Source organism: Dipodomys ordii, unplaced genomic scaffold (genome assembly GCF_000151885.1).
Source record: "Dipodomys ordii isolate 6190 unplaced genomic scaffold, Dord_2.0 Scaffold34, whole genome shotgun sequence".
In the NCBI taxonomy this organism is placed as follows: domain Eukaryota; kingdom Metazoa; phylum Chordata; class Mammalia; order Rodentia; family Heteromyidae; genus Dipodomys; species Dipodomys ordii.
Genome location: NW_012267250.1, coordinates 12,646,935 through 12,661,813, shown reverse-complemented (window position 1 = coordinate 12,661,813; position 14,879 = coordinate 12,646,935). Strand labels below are relative to the sequence as shown.

Sequence of the window (14,879 nt, the reverse complement as noted above, 5' to 3'; positions counted from 1 at the left end):
ACTTATATGACCTTTTCTGCTTGACTCAGACATATACTAGATATTGCAAATAAGGGAAACCATGGGACCTATGTTTCTTTGGGCCTGGCTTACTTCACTCAATATAATTTTTTCCAAGCCTTTCCATTTCCTAACAAACTGGGCAATGTCATTCTTTTGGATGGAGGCATAGAATTCCATCGTGTATATATACCACATTTTGTTGATCTATTCATGGGGGGGAGGATTAGATGGGGGTGCAGGGAGGATGGGATGAGAAGGGGAAACAAAGGAGGAGGCTACAATGCTTGATAAGAAATGTACTCATGTAATTGTAATCCCTCTGTACAGTATTTTTACAATAAAAAATAAATAAAATTAAAAAAAAGAAATGTACTCATTATCTTGCCCACATAATTGTAACCCCTCTGTACAGTATTTTCACAATAAAAAAAGAGAAAATTCCAAAGGATCTAGGTAGATGGAAAATGAAGAGACAAATTTTCATGTCTTAGAAACATAATGCTGTACTATTTACAAAGTTGTAGAAACAAAAGTTCTAGAACAATTGCTTTTTTGAATGTCAAAGTTCTGTTTTTACAAGTGGATGTTGTCCCAAACTACTTAACCACTTGAAAAGGACCTAATGGAGTGGTGTGGAAAGACAGTGCCTTGATCCATCCAAAGAAGAGGAACGACTGCCTGATGGGAAAGGTTATTTCTAACTTGTCATATCTATTTCTAACAGTAACATCTATTGAGGCTAGGAATAGTATCTTTAAATATTCAGCTTCATGATTGCAATGAAATAGAGACAATTTCCTTTATCAAATATTCATGCAACTATACATATATTAATTTTTATTTCCCTTCTTGTTTCTTTTCCTAATTTTAAAAATTATCTTTAAGTTGTTGTACAAAGTGATCTCAGTTCAACGTGTCAGTTTATGCAGACAATTCATGTTGATCAGTGTCATCCCTTTTGTCATTCTCCTTTCTCTCTCCCAAACCCCGCCAGGCCCTCAATGTTCCTGCTCCATTTTTCACACATATAGATTGAATAGTATGATTATATGTTGAAAAGATGGTGATAAACGTTGGTCAACATTATGTATTGACAATAGGGTAAGAAAAATACTGGTTATCTGGTTGTGAGGCAACACAAATATGTAAAGACTGGAAAATATACAATAAGATTGTTACAATTAATACAAAGTAAAGACAGCTAGTATTGAGATAGTTGATGGATGACAAAATTCTACTCTTTTATTTTTCATTTTATGTTATTGCAAAGGCAATATACAGAGAGGGTACAGCTATATAAGTCATGTAGTGAGTTCATTTCTTTTATATATTTTTGTTGTGAAATTACTGTACAGAGGGGTTACAATGACATGAGGAAGGTAATGAGTACATTTCTTATCAAGCATTGTTGCCTCCTCCTTTGTTTCCCCTTCCGATCTCTGCCCTCTCACCTCCCCCTGCCACCAAAGTTGTAAGGTTCATTTTTCGACATAATGTTTTCGACATAATGTTTTGCAGTGGGTCCACCTGTATCCCTATTTAAACAATTTGTTTTTTCTCTTCCCCTCCACAAATTATACCAACATCAAATACAGTGAAAGCAGGGGTTATACCGTTGGGGAGGGACATACAAAGCAACAAAGAAATATCTTATAAATATGTTAAAAACAATAGCTAGAAAGAAAAACCATTTGAGTCCTTATCTTGGGGGTTCATTTCACCTAACATCAACTTATCTGACCCTTTCTGCTTGTCTCAGATATATATATATATATACTAGTTATTGCAATAAGGGAAACAATGGGACCTATGTTTCATTTCTTTTGAACCAGTGCTCTTCCCTCCTTTTCTCCCAGTTTTTCCCTCCTGACCCTCCTCCCCCCTCATTTTTAACACAATGTCTAGTGTCACTGCTGCGTTTGTTCATCCTTTGTTCCATCATCACATAACTAAACAACCAAAAGCCTTCTTAAAGCAATTTTTTCTTACCACTGGGGTGTTTTATTTTACGAGATATCTGTTGCTCAGATTTTTATTGCACTGTTTGAATTGATTATAGTTCTTTATATTTCTGGTGAATTTTCCTACTATGAACTGTTTTGATCTATTAAAAATGTTCTTTGAGCCAAATACCAGTGGCTAATGCTCATAATCCTAACTACCCAGGAAGGTGAGATCTGGAGAATTATAGTTTGAAGCTAGGTTGAAAAGACAAGTTTGTGAAATTCTATCTGCCAAATAGCTGGCAAAAATCTTGGCTGGAGGCATTGCTCAAGTGGTATAGTACCTTCCAAGCAAAACCAAAACAAACACCAGCAAAAGAAATCAGAGGATTCAGATACTGTAGTTTTAGGCAAATAGCTCAAATTAACTAATACATTTGTACTTAATAAAATAAATTTAGTAAGTAGGGAATTCTGACAGAAAGAGAGAAGATAATGAATATCCACTGAAGTTATCATTGGCAGGAGCTTCAGGAAAATTGGAAATGTTGCCCTTGACAGTGGCTTCTCAGTGATTCCCTGCTAATGTAGAAGCCATCAGGGGCTGGGTATCAGAAAACAACAAATTGTAATTGGACATGTTTATGAGCAATAAATGCAAGTCTAGATAATAGCCAATAAAAGCAACAAGTTACTGCCACAATATTTTAGTTGTTGAGTTTGAATTTATCCACTAGAAATGTATATATATATGTATATATATACATATATATATACATATATACGTATATATATACATATATATACATATATATATATGTTGAATAGAAGAAGATTGGTAGGGAAAAATTTATAGTCTGTCATTTATAATTACTAGCTGTATTGTCAGTGACTATGTCTTTCCTGCTATTTCCCAGTTGCTTTGTTAATGTATGTTATATTTCATGCTTAACAATGATGCCACAATTTATTATCTTGAAGAATTTATCTTCTGTGTTCATTTTCTGTCTAATTTTATAGAATATATTTGAAGAGTACTTACTTTGCCTCGTTTTTGCAGTAGGAGTAAAATGATTCTGTGCCTATTAATGCAAAAATAATTTGTCCAGTTTATATAAACAAGTATAAATAGATAGATAATGACGTTTATGATCCAGGTTATTAAAACTATCTGACATAGTGATGTGTAGGGTTCTTTAAAATCCCCAGTAGAAGTGGAAATGTAGTCATAGAAATTGACCTTGTATAGCTTTCCATCTCTAGGTTCCAATTTGGTATTATGAGATGATTATGATTTTTGTTTAAATGATTAAGATATGACTTATGATTCCATTAAGTTTCAAAGTATGAATATGGAAAATGACTGAGGAATTTATGACTGCTTTTAACTCTAGTATTGCTTCACCCAGACTTTATTATGGGCAGAAAATAATTATGGAGATTTCCAAATCCATCCTAGTATTAACCATTTTTTTAAAATTATTATTGCCTCAGAGTGTCTGGGCTGGGAATGTGGCTCAGTGGTAGAGTGCTAGCCCAGCATGCATTAAGCCCTGGGTTCGATTCCCCAGTACCACATAAACAGAAAAAGTGGGAAGTGTTCCTGTGGCTCAAGTAGTAGAGCAAAAGAAGCCCAGTAATAGTACCCAGGCCCTGAGTTCAGGGCCTATCTGCAAACCTCTTTTTTCCATGTAATAAACTACATGCATAGAACTAAAAAAATTATTATTATCTTTAAGTGGTGGCACAAACATGTTTCGACTTATGAGGATAGTGCATATTGGTCAATGCCACTTCTTCTATTGTTCAAGATAAGCTTACATCTGCTTTGTTTACCTTCAGAGACTGAAAGACAAGAAGAGGTATGCTTCATTTTATCAGATATTCACAAGAGATACCCCTATCTTTCGTATTAGAAGTTTAAGTATTTAAAATGTGGAACATCTTTCTTGTTGAGTGAACCCCATGTGACTGTTCCATAAATGTTCCAGTTTGGCCCATTAGAGTTTTATATTACCAATGAACAGAAATAAAGTGAAGTACTTCAGTAGTAAATATTGTCAGAAGTCCATAAATATAACCCCTTGGGCTGGCAACTTCTGGTAATAATAAATGATATTAATACTTGTAGTTCAAACACTTACCCCCCTTTACTCTGTTTAGAAAGTTTTTCAAAGCCATGGCTCATGTAAACCTTTTCTGTGAAAAGACTTCCTCTCACACCTTCCACAATTCAGAAGGCATCACCAGCCAAAAATTCAATGTATATCCCACAAAACTAAGAAAAATGGGGGTAGAGGTGGTTTGAGAGGGATGAGCAAGAATGTTAATAGGAGTAACATTGATCAAGATGCATTGTACTCTTAAACTACTTAGTTAAATGGCAACTCCTTTGTACAACTACTTACAGATAATAAAAAAGAAAGAATCCTTACCACATGAGGTATGCTGATGGTACTTTATCAAAAACCTCTATTCTACTACTTGACATATTAAATTGCAATAATTTTTACTTGCCTGTATTTTTAAATGGAGTGCATATTTATGTAAATGAAGATACATTATTTACATTTCTACTCTCACTGTGGAATAAACTGTTAGTAACTAGTAAAAGGACAACCAATATTTGGTGAATGAATCAAGTCAATAAATGCATTTTTAACATTTGTTACCGACAATTTGTATTTTAAAAGAGAAAAACACATATCCAAATTATTGAATAATCTAATAACAGACAAAGTCAGCTAAGAGAAACAGAGTAAGAAATACATTCTCATCCTTACTGGTGGTATCCATGCAACTTGCAAACCTAAGTCCATAGAAATGTTTATGTACAAAGGTACATTAAAATTAGCTATAACAGTTAAAATTGGAAGGGAAACATGATATGTCAATTGAAGCTAGTGTACACAAGGTGCTACATAAATATTTTATACTAAAAAATACCTTTCAGCGGTGGAAGAAATAGAATTCTAATGTATGCGATGAAAAAAGAAAGCTGTTAACTAGACATTTGAAAACCAGGCGATGTCTCTATTCCTACCACAATGTACCGATTTCACAGTTATTTAGAAAAATTGTTCCCCATGTATCATACAAATAGTATGAAGAGATACATGAGAACTGGAGTCTTCTTCTTGATGCTTCCTCAAAGAGCATCAGTGGAGCTGCAACCAATGTGTGTATCCCCAACCTGGCCGAGGCTGGTCACGCTATGGCAGAATGACAGATTCAGGATCTTATGTCGCTGCTGCTGTTCTCTTTTCTGTAGGTTTTCTCTTACTTCTTATTTTACTTTTCCATAGTGTGTTGCTAACCTGCATTCCTCTCTGTCTCTGTGTGTAACGGGCAAAAAGAAGTTAAATCCTTGTGCTGTCTGGGTAACTTACATAATTTTGATCCTTCAGAGGTACATGCATATAGTTAGTAGAGAAGGCCAAGAGTTTCATTTTATTCCTGGTAACTCATGTGTAAGTTATATTTTATGAATGAGAAGACTGCCTAGGTACTGATATATTTGGAAGAATATATTATTAAGTGAGAAAAGCAATGGAGGGAACAGTATAGTGTGCTACCATTGGGACAAAAATCAGGGAAGTGTAACAAATATGTATTTTATTGTATTTTCCTAAAAGAAATATAAACTGAGAGATGAAATTCTTTTTAATTGGAATGGTGGAAATCCTAGAGTGGAAGGCTATGGTGATACTGAGACAACCTCTGTGTCTATTACTCATTGTAGCTTCAGCTGCTGAATTCTTTGAATGTGCTACCTATTAAAGTTTAAATTGGAAACTAACCAACCAGTAGCACAAACATTTTCCTCTACTCAATGTCTCCTGTCCTACAAAACAAGTAAATCAGTGAATTTTTAACATCATCAGAATTCAGAAGGGTTTCTTTAACATGTTAGGCTGATAAGAAAAAACATGAACTGAACAGTAGATGAATGAATTTTGTGTGCAGTTGTGTAATTGATTGACAAGAGATTTCTCTCATGATGATGTGCATAAACATTTATCTGATCTAATCTCCATTTTGATGAATTACGTGCTCTAATTGCTTAGATAAATTGGAAAGATTTCATTTCTCAGCTCTATTATAGACTGTAGGAAGTGTTTTTAGAGATGTGATAGTAAAAATCAAATCATAGAATATGATAAAAATAAAATCACAATATAGTAAAAAATAAATTGTCTTGACAACAATAAGCAGTAGGATTTTATCAGGGTATAGAACACTTTGGACTGGAAGGCCACACAGAGAGGGGAGAATAAGGTTATTAGTAGTTTATTAATTTATGATGTTATGATTTGTAATGAAACACAATTAAGATTACTTTTCTACTATTAAGAGTGACACATGGGCTAAAGTTCAAGTTAAATGAGACTTTAACAACAGCAATGTGTATGATTTTTGAAATTCACATTGAAAGGTTGCAATGAGATAGGAAATGAAATTAGTAGAAAAAATATGTCCTGCTACCATGTAAGGTTAAGGCATCATTCTGTAATTGAATTGGGGTCCCAATGGTCAAACAATCTCTCACCATACTCAGAGTTCTTCTGTTCAAATGTTTCAAAAAGAATTAGGTAAAGTAATGAAGCATAAGAAAGTCATTACATCTATCTATGTTTAAGTTATTGTGGCCATTTAAATTAAATTTGATTTGTGGTATCTTTAAACATTTTAGTTTTGCTTAATTAATTGTAACTAGAAACAAGATTTGTGACAGAACTACTATGCTTAATAGACAGGGAGATGATATATTTAACTACCAAAGTAGAATGTGACAGTTTATCAGTGCCAGAAGTTCTTTGATGGGAACTTTTTTCTATTTTTTTAGAAAAAAAGAAACTTTAAAAAATTATGAAGCAGTTATCCCTCTGAAAAAATTAAATTATGGCTTGCATGTCAAATTTTAATAATTTAATATCAATTTTTAAAAACATTAAATATTTTTATATTTGTGAAAGAAGCATATTTCAATAAAAATATATTTTTTCTATTTTTCAGGATTGTAAATTATTGTGAAATAATTCAACTTATTAGTATTGAGTTCCATAAACATTTTATTGAAATAGTCCATTAGGAAAACAATGAACAAGTGTAAAGTGTTTTCTGAACAAACTACACAACACATATCAAATTATTAGGAATCCAGAAGGTTTAATACTGAAATTGTTTTATTATTGTAAACATAGAACCAGTATTAAAAATATTTGAGAAAATATGATAAATGTTAGTACCTTAAATTTTATTTTCTATTTTTCACTTCTATAATTAACTTTTTAATTTCCATATGGTTGCTATATTAATTGGTTTTTATATGCTACATTTTTGTAGATAGTTTCAAACTGTACTATCTTCAATATCAGAATGGAATGAAGAATACCAAAAACAACAATTAGGAATTGTTGCTTGACCTTTTAATCCCTCATAGTGTCATTAAAATGTGTCATTTTCTACCATATTACTGAGGCATTGACATGCTCACACAGGAAGCAGTCTATCTTGAAACTGAGCAAATTTTGTTTAAATGTTAGCTTAAAATATCTCTTTTCACTTTACACAGCTATTAGAAAGAATAATGTTTTGTCATTTGCAGGGAAATGGATGGACTTAACACAAACCATATTAACTGAGGTTAGCCAAATTCAGAGAGGCAAACAACTCATGTCTTCTGTCCTGTGCAGAAACTACATCTAAAATACATGGAGACATGATAAATTATACAGGATTCTAGGCTTTCACACACAGTGAGGCAAAGTAAGATACTCTTGGGGGAGGACCATAAAGGCCACAATACCTCTGCACCTCTGATCATATAATATTTATCGAAATGAATTCCAGGAAATGGAAGCAAAGATATTTTTGTCTTGTTTGTTCATGTATTTTTTTTCTGGGGTGAGAGGTACTGGGGGACACAGAAATGGAGGGACAAAAGGTGAACAAATGCATAGTGATACTCAAAAGACACTATGTTGAAAAAAACTATACAAAGTCTGGGTGGGGATGGAAATGAGATAGCGAAGGAAGTGGTGACACTGCACAAAGAAATGCACTCATTTCCTGGCTTATGAAACAGAAACCCCTCTGTATCTCACCTTTAGAATAAGAACAAAAGAAAGACTCAGAATAAAATGTCTCTTTTCATCTGTAACTGATCCGTAGATTCCATGCAATTGCAATCAAAATCTCAGCAAGTCATTCTGTGGTCTTTGCAAAGAGGGATTGAAAGTTTACATTGAATTGAGACTCAAAATATCTAGAGTATTCAACACAATATTGAAAGAGAATACACTTGAAGGGCTCTGATGGTTAATTTTGATTATCAAGTTGATTTTGTGGAGAAGTGTCTCTGAGATTAGAAAAGCACACCTCTGTGTGTACTTGGAAAGCTATGTTCAGAGATAAAGAGCATTCTGAATGTGTGGAGCAGCATGCCGTAGGCTGGAGGCCCAGATGAAATAAAAGGGGGGAAAGACAAAGCCACTGTCTCTGAGAGCTTTCTTTCTCTATTTCTTGGCTGGTAGAAGGTGACTCCTCTGTTACATCACATTTTCTTCATCACGGTAGTACATGACACCAAGAGCACAAGTAGATCTTGGCTGTTTTCATGTTGTGTTTCCAGGTATTGTGTCATAGCAATGAAAAAATGATACAGAAAAGTGGTACCATTGCTGTATCATGAGGTTCAGAAGCCTTTGGAACATGGGGAAATATTTGGAGACATGGGTATGAAGCCCTAAAGGGCTATTGGATTAAAAAATTGTTTTCTTCTGAGTTTAACCCATAGATAATTGGTCAGAGGCTGGGAAGATGACTCAGTGGTAGAGTGCTTGTCTTGCATGCATGAGGCCCTGGGTTTGATTCCTCAGCACCACATAAGCAGAAAAAGCTGGAAGTGGCACTGTAGCTCAAAGTGGTAGAGCGCTAGCCTTGAGCTCAAAAGCTAAGAGACAGTGCCAGGCCTAGAGTTCAGGCCCCATGACCAAGAAAAATAAATGATAATTGGTCCGTGCAGTATACTTCTCAGTATAAAGTTGGAAGAATTAGTTTGTTTATTGTTTAAAAGGGAAATTACACTTTCTCTAGCTGTCTGCTTACGGTGTGCAATTTTGAAGACCATGAAATAACAAATAAAGTGTCTATATGACTTCTAAGATCTCTTTGCATCGGATTCCAATGAGATAACTAGAATTTGGGGCCCTATACCACACACAACTGCTCACAATCTCAGTTTGTCCCTTTTAAATCTGCTATACAGATTGTTTAGTAACACACCAGAGAGTGTGCAATTAGAAGACATTACCAGTGTTTATTAGTTTGGCTACTTGTAGGATCTTCAAAATGCGCATTGCCAAATGTTCAGATGACCTGTCTTATCCATTAATAAATGGAGACAGGAAGAAGAGAGACAGGAAGTACTGGAGTTCCACCCCAGCGATTCCATCTGCATCTCATCCAAACTCCATTCCAGGAATGACTCATGCTGATTTCTACCTTACTGCATCCCATCCAAACTCCATTCCAGGAATGACTCATGCTGATTTCTACCTTAGGACTGCATGATCACTACCTCTGAGTTCTGCCTACTTGCTATATAATACTTAAAAATTGTCTATGTTCGTGGCTGGACAATCAAAGTTCCTACTCTGCCTAAAAATTCAGCTTTTAAACCCATTGACATTTGTCACTGAAATATTGAGAGAAAGGGGATACATGGAATTCCCACCCTATAAATTTAAAATTGATCACTTGGAAAAATGGAGTTGAGAAAACCCTGAGCAGTCATAAGCAGGTATTCCTTGAACTCATTAAGAATATTGTAGTCAAAGGTGGACCTTTTATTTAATGGAGAATAATCCTGGCCAGTCAACGGCTGTGTTATTTGTATGAGATATGATGTCAGCAAAGCATAAATGGCATCGGTGAGAGTCTTGCCTATAAATATTTTCAAATTTATAGCACTGGGCTGAGGAACACATCATGTGAGGAAATACAGTGTGAATAAATGGAAATTGTGCTCTACTGAAGTGAGAAAGGGGAAAATAGAGTTTTATGTCTTGCACGCATTTCTGCATCACAATACCTCTTAAGTGTGTGGCTGTAAATCTGAGATGAATCTTGAGAAATGGTGTAAAAGATTGTATTCTTAACAGGACAGGGTGTTGAATTCCTTTCCTTAAATCAGGAGGTGAAATTCACACAGAGGAAGAGGTTAACTATAAAACAGAAGGCCTCGGGGAACTCTGACATTCCTGGTAGCCTAGCATAGAAATTTGAAATCATGAAGATTAATTTAAGTTTCATTGCAATGTGTGATGGACCAAGGGATCATTGTCTATCAGTTAGTACTGTAAATTTGACTTCTAATTATTAAATAGTAAAACAACAAAAGGAATGATTACAATTAAGCTTCTTTGTGTTTTTTTTCCCTCAACAAAACACAAAGCTGTGATCATTTAGAAACAATTTTCTTCTTTTTATTATGGATTGTAGTGATCATGATATCATTAGTTAAAAATATTCATTATTCAAAGTTGATTGTCTTATGTGAAAACAATCATTATAAGTTTATTAAGGTTTGGGGCATAGTTTGATGCTTAGTTCTTGCTTAATTAATAGTAAGTTGCTTTTCTGGATTTGGGATTAAAAATTGTAACATCATTGTCTTTAAAATATATATTTGAAATTCATAATTCTTAGGTAAAGACATTTGTACATCTTATTTCTCCTGTATACTTTCTATGATTATACAGATTTTTATTTTTTGTGTTTGGAGTAATTTTTGTACCTTTACTTGAATTCAACAATTTTAAAAATTATTCTTTGTTTATTTTCACCATTTCTCTCTAAGTAATAGATGTCATTTTCCACTGTCTGTGTATCTAGGCACAAATTTATTTTTGTCTAGTCGGGCTTCTCACAAGAACAAGGACATTCTCCAAAATAACTTCATTATTCTAACCATCACGAAATCAAATACTGATACTTGTTACCTTATCTATAGGTTCCATATTTAAAATGTTAAATGTCCTACTTTCCTTAGTTGCAATGTTTCCTAGTTTGTTGTTGTCTGGATATAATCTGGATTCATGAAATGCACCTTATTATCATGGACTTGGTTTTCTTTAATCTACAATAGACTTTTCTTGTTTTACTTTTTAGAATCCTATGACACTGACAGTTTTGAGCATTAAAGGGCGGAGTTCTTTTTGAATTGTCTTTATTCTGGTTTTTCTCCATTGTTTCCTTCTAATTAAATCCATGTTAACAATATTTTGCAATACAAATAATACTGTGTCCTAATCAGGAGAGGAATAGCCAAGCAGACGTATACTGGGGAAATGATTATAAAATCTCAGAGATTTTCTGGTCTAGGATCTAAATTACTAAAGGATAAAAAGAAATACTTAGTCTAGCATTAAAGCATGTATGTTAAGTAAAGGTAATGCCTACTAAATACAATTGATTCTAAATATTCAACTACATTTGCATATATCCCGGTGAAAACAGTGAGCTGTATTGCATTATATTTCTCTCATTTTTTCTTCTTTTTGGGGGCATAAGTTGCTGTAAATTGAACCTATTGCCTTGTGAACCTCTGACCTACACATAAGGAGCAACGTTCTTTGACTGCCAACCTCAGTGATATCAAATTGATAGTTTGAAATAAGACATTGTGGGGCAATGTCATTCTTTCTGATGGAGGCATAGAATTCCACTGTGTATATATTCCACATTTTCTTGAACCATTCATCTACTGAGGGACAGCTGGAAAAATTATTTCAAGTGAAGTAAGCCAAGCCCAAAGAAACATAGGTCCCATGGTTTCCCTTATTTGCAATATCTAGTATATGTCTGAGAAAAGCAGAAATGGTCAGATAAGATGATGTTAGGAGAAATGAACCCCAAGATAAGGACTCAAATGTTTTTTTTTTATCTTTCTTGTGATTGTTTCTAACATATTTATAAGATGATTTCTTTGTTGCTTTGTATGTCCCTCCCCCAGGGTATAACCCCTGCTTTCACTGTATTTGATGTTGGTATAATATGTGGAGGGGATGGGAAAAAACAAATCATTTAAATAGGTGGACCCATTGCACCAATGAGATGTACAAGTCGTTATGTCGAAAAATGAACTTTACAACTTTGGCTCGGGGGTGGGGGGGTGGGGGGTGGGGGAGGGGGAGAGGAGAGATGGGGGGGAGAGAGAGGGGAGATGGGAAGGGATGGGAAGGGGAATCAAAGGAGGAGGTTACAATGCTTGATAAGAAATGTTCTCATTACCTTGCCCGTGCAATTGTAACCCCTCTGTACTATAGTGTGCTACCATTGGGACAAAAATCAGGGAAATGCTATGAGTCCCAGCTTAGTTTATGGTTTTGTTTATTTTACAGAAAGTGGTGTAGGAAATGTTAAAAGAAAGAGAGGATGAAATAAATGTTAATGTGTCTAGTTCCCTTGGTTTCCCTTATATGCAATAACTAGTATATGTCTGAGACAAGCAGAAATGGTCAGATAAGTTCTTGTTAAGCGAAATGAACCCCAAGTTAAGAACTCAAATCTTTGTTCTTGCCTTCTATGGTTTCTAACATATTTATAAGATGATTTCTTTGTTGCTTTGTATGTCCCTCCCCCACCCGATAACCGCTGTTTTCACTGTATTTGATGTTGGTATAATTTGTGTAGGGAAAAGGAAAAAAGAAATTGTTTAAATAGGGATGCAGGTGGACCCATTGCAAGAATGAGATGGACAAGATGTTTTGTCAAAAATGAACTATACATCTTTGGCACCAGGGACGAGGAGCGGGGGTTTGGGGTGGTGGTAGTGGGGAAATGGTAAGGGATGGGAAGGGAAAACAAAGGGGGAGGCAACAATGCTTGATAAGAAATGTACTCATTATCTTGTCCATATAATTGTAACCCCTCTGTACAGTATTTTCACAATAAAATACTTATTTAAAAAATGCTAATGTGTCTATAGGCATTACATTGTAATACAGAAACTGAAGAAGATAAAGAATTAATTTTTAATATAATAGAACAACTACTATCCAATTCTTCAAAGAAGGAACACATATTTAATGATTCATTAAGTTCTGGAATGCAGCTTTGTTTAATTTTTGTCTTGTTAGAATGAGCAAAAATATCAACTGATAACTTCTGTTGGAACTGCATTCATTTATTCATTACAACCATAGTGTGACACTGATCAGATAATTTGATAAAAGTCTTGAAAATAAGTTCCGGAAGTTGCTTCGTAGGGTGGCGTGCTGATTCACACGTGTGGCCTTTGTAAGGTTCCACCATGGCGTACCGTGGCCAGGGGAAAAGGTGCAGACGGTGATGGTGCAGCCCACCAATCTTATCTTCAGATATTTACAAAATAGATCTCGGATTCAGGTGTGGCTCTATAAGCAAGTGAATATGCGGATAGAGGGCTGCATCATTGGTTTTGATGAATACATGAACCTTGTGATAGATGATGCAGAAGAAACTCATTCTAAAACAAAGTCAAGAAAACAACTGGGTCGGATCATGTTAAAAGGAGATAATATTACTCTACTACAAAGTGTCTCCAACTAGAAATGATCAATGAAGTGAGAAGTTATTAAGAATCTTATACAGTGTTTTTTGTTTGTTTGTTTGTTTTAGTGTTCTTTGCTGGGAATCTAAGAAAACATCTGTTCATATTGTTTGATGAGCCCATTGTTAGTGTGCACAATTCTGATGACCTTGTGTTATCATCAGGTGAGAATAAATGCCTGGGATTGTTTTTATTAAAAAAAAAAGTCTTGAAAATATTCCTTAGAGACCAACTATTTTTATATAACTTACATGAGTCTTACATGTGTTGTACTATTTGTGAATTGTGTTCTATATCCCATCTACTAATAGCATTGTATAACCATTTAAATAAACATTATGTTCATATGTTCACATACAGTTTTTCAGTCAGTAGTTAAACAGTAGGATCTCACTGCATTGGAAGCCAGAAATGATCATTCTTTTATTTTGTAGCAATGGTACCAACAAGATCTCAGCATTATGAAGAAATTATTTTCCCATTTTACTTAAGAAATATTAAACTTTTCTTTAAAATGCTTTAAAATGTACTTATTTTATCATGATTATTTTTTCCTGAATCAATCAATACATTTCTGGTTATCATTCTTTTTGTATGTGTTACCTGGATTTTACTGTATAAAGAACTCTTTCACTGTTTCTATCACCATTAAGAACTATACTGACTAAATTAACTATATTAAAACACTGAAGTCATTAATATGTATTGTTAAATTGCTCCCAGATTGTCTTTTTAAGTCAACTTGTTTGTCTTACAAGATATGATCTTTAGGTTCCAGGTATTTCTTTGTAGTGTTTTACAGTAAATTGTCCGAAGCTCACTTCATAATTTATCTAAACCAGGAAAAACAAAAAAACAAAAAAGATCACTTCACTGACAATTTCAATAGTTATCATGGACAGAATAATATGAGCAAATATAAGTAATATGCTACATATTGTAAAAAGAAATGTTCTTATTTTGTACAAAACAATTGATGATAGTTAAAATAAACTAAGTACTATAATAACATTGAAAACATATAGATATGGACGTGGCTCAAGTGATAGAGTGCTTACTAAGCAAGTAAGAGGGAAAGAAAGAAAGAAAACAAAGAAGGAAAGGAAGAAAGAAAGAAAAAGAGAAGGAAATAAGGGAAGGAAGGAAGGAAGGAAGGAAGGAAGGAAGGAAGGAAAAGCAAGCAAGAATTAGGAAAAGGAAAGACTTGGAAAATATTATATTAAGTGAAGTAAGCCAGGCCCAAAGAAATATAGGTCCCATGGTTTCCCTTATTTGCAATAACTGGTATATGTCTGAGACAGGCAGAAAAGGTTAGATAAGTTGATGTTAGGTGAAAT

The 14,879-nt window shown here is 34.2% G+C and overlaps 2 protein-coding genes and 1 pseudogene across 3 annotated transcripts in view; all 3 read left to right on the top strand.

Moving 5' to 3' along the window:
• LOC105986219 overlaps positions 1-11,152 on the top strand; it is an 84,946-nt pseudogene extending 73,794 nt beyond the window's left edge.
• Ctnna3 (catenin (cadherin-associated protein), alpha 3) overlaps positions 1-14,879 on the top strand; it is a 1,343,755-nt gene that overhangs the window by 1,157,039 nt on the left and 171,837 nt on the right. The gene's annotated exons all lie outside the window — the stretch shown is intronic.
• Positions 13,242-13,578, top strand: LOC105986270 (small nuclear ribonucleoprotein E-like). The gene has a single exon (XM_013017088.1). It carries the CDS (start codon positions 13,302-13,304, stop codon positions 13,539-13,541), a length of 240 nt encoding a protein of 79 aa, XP_012872542.1. The 5' UTR covers positions 13,242-13,301; the 3' UTR covers positions 13,542-13,578.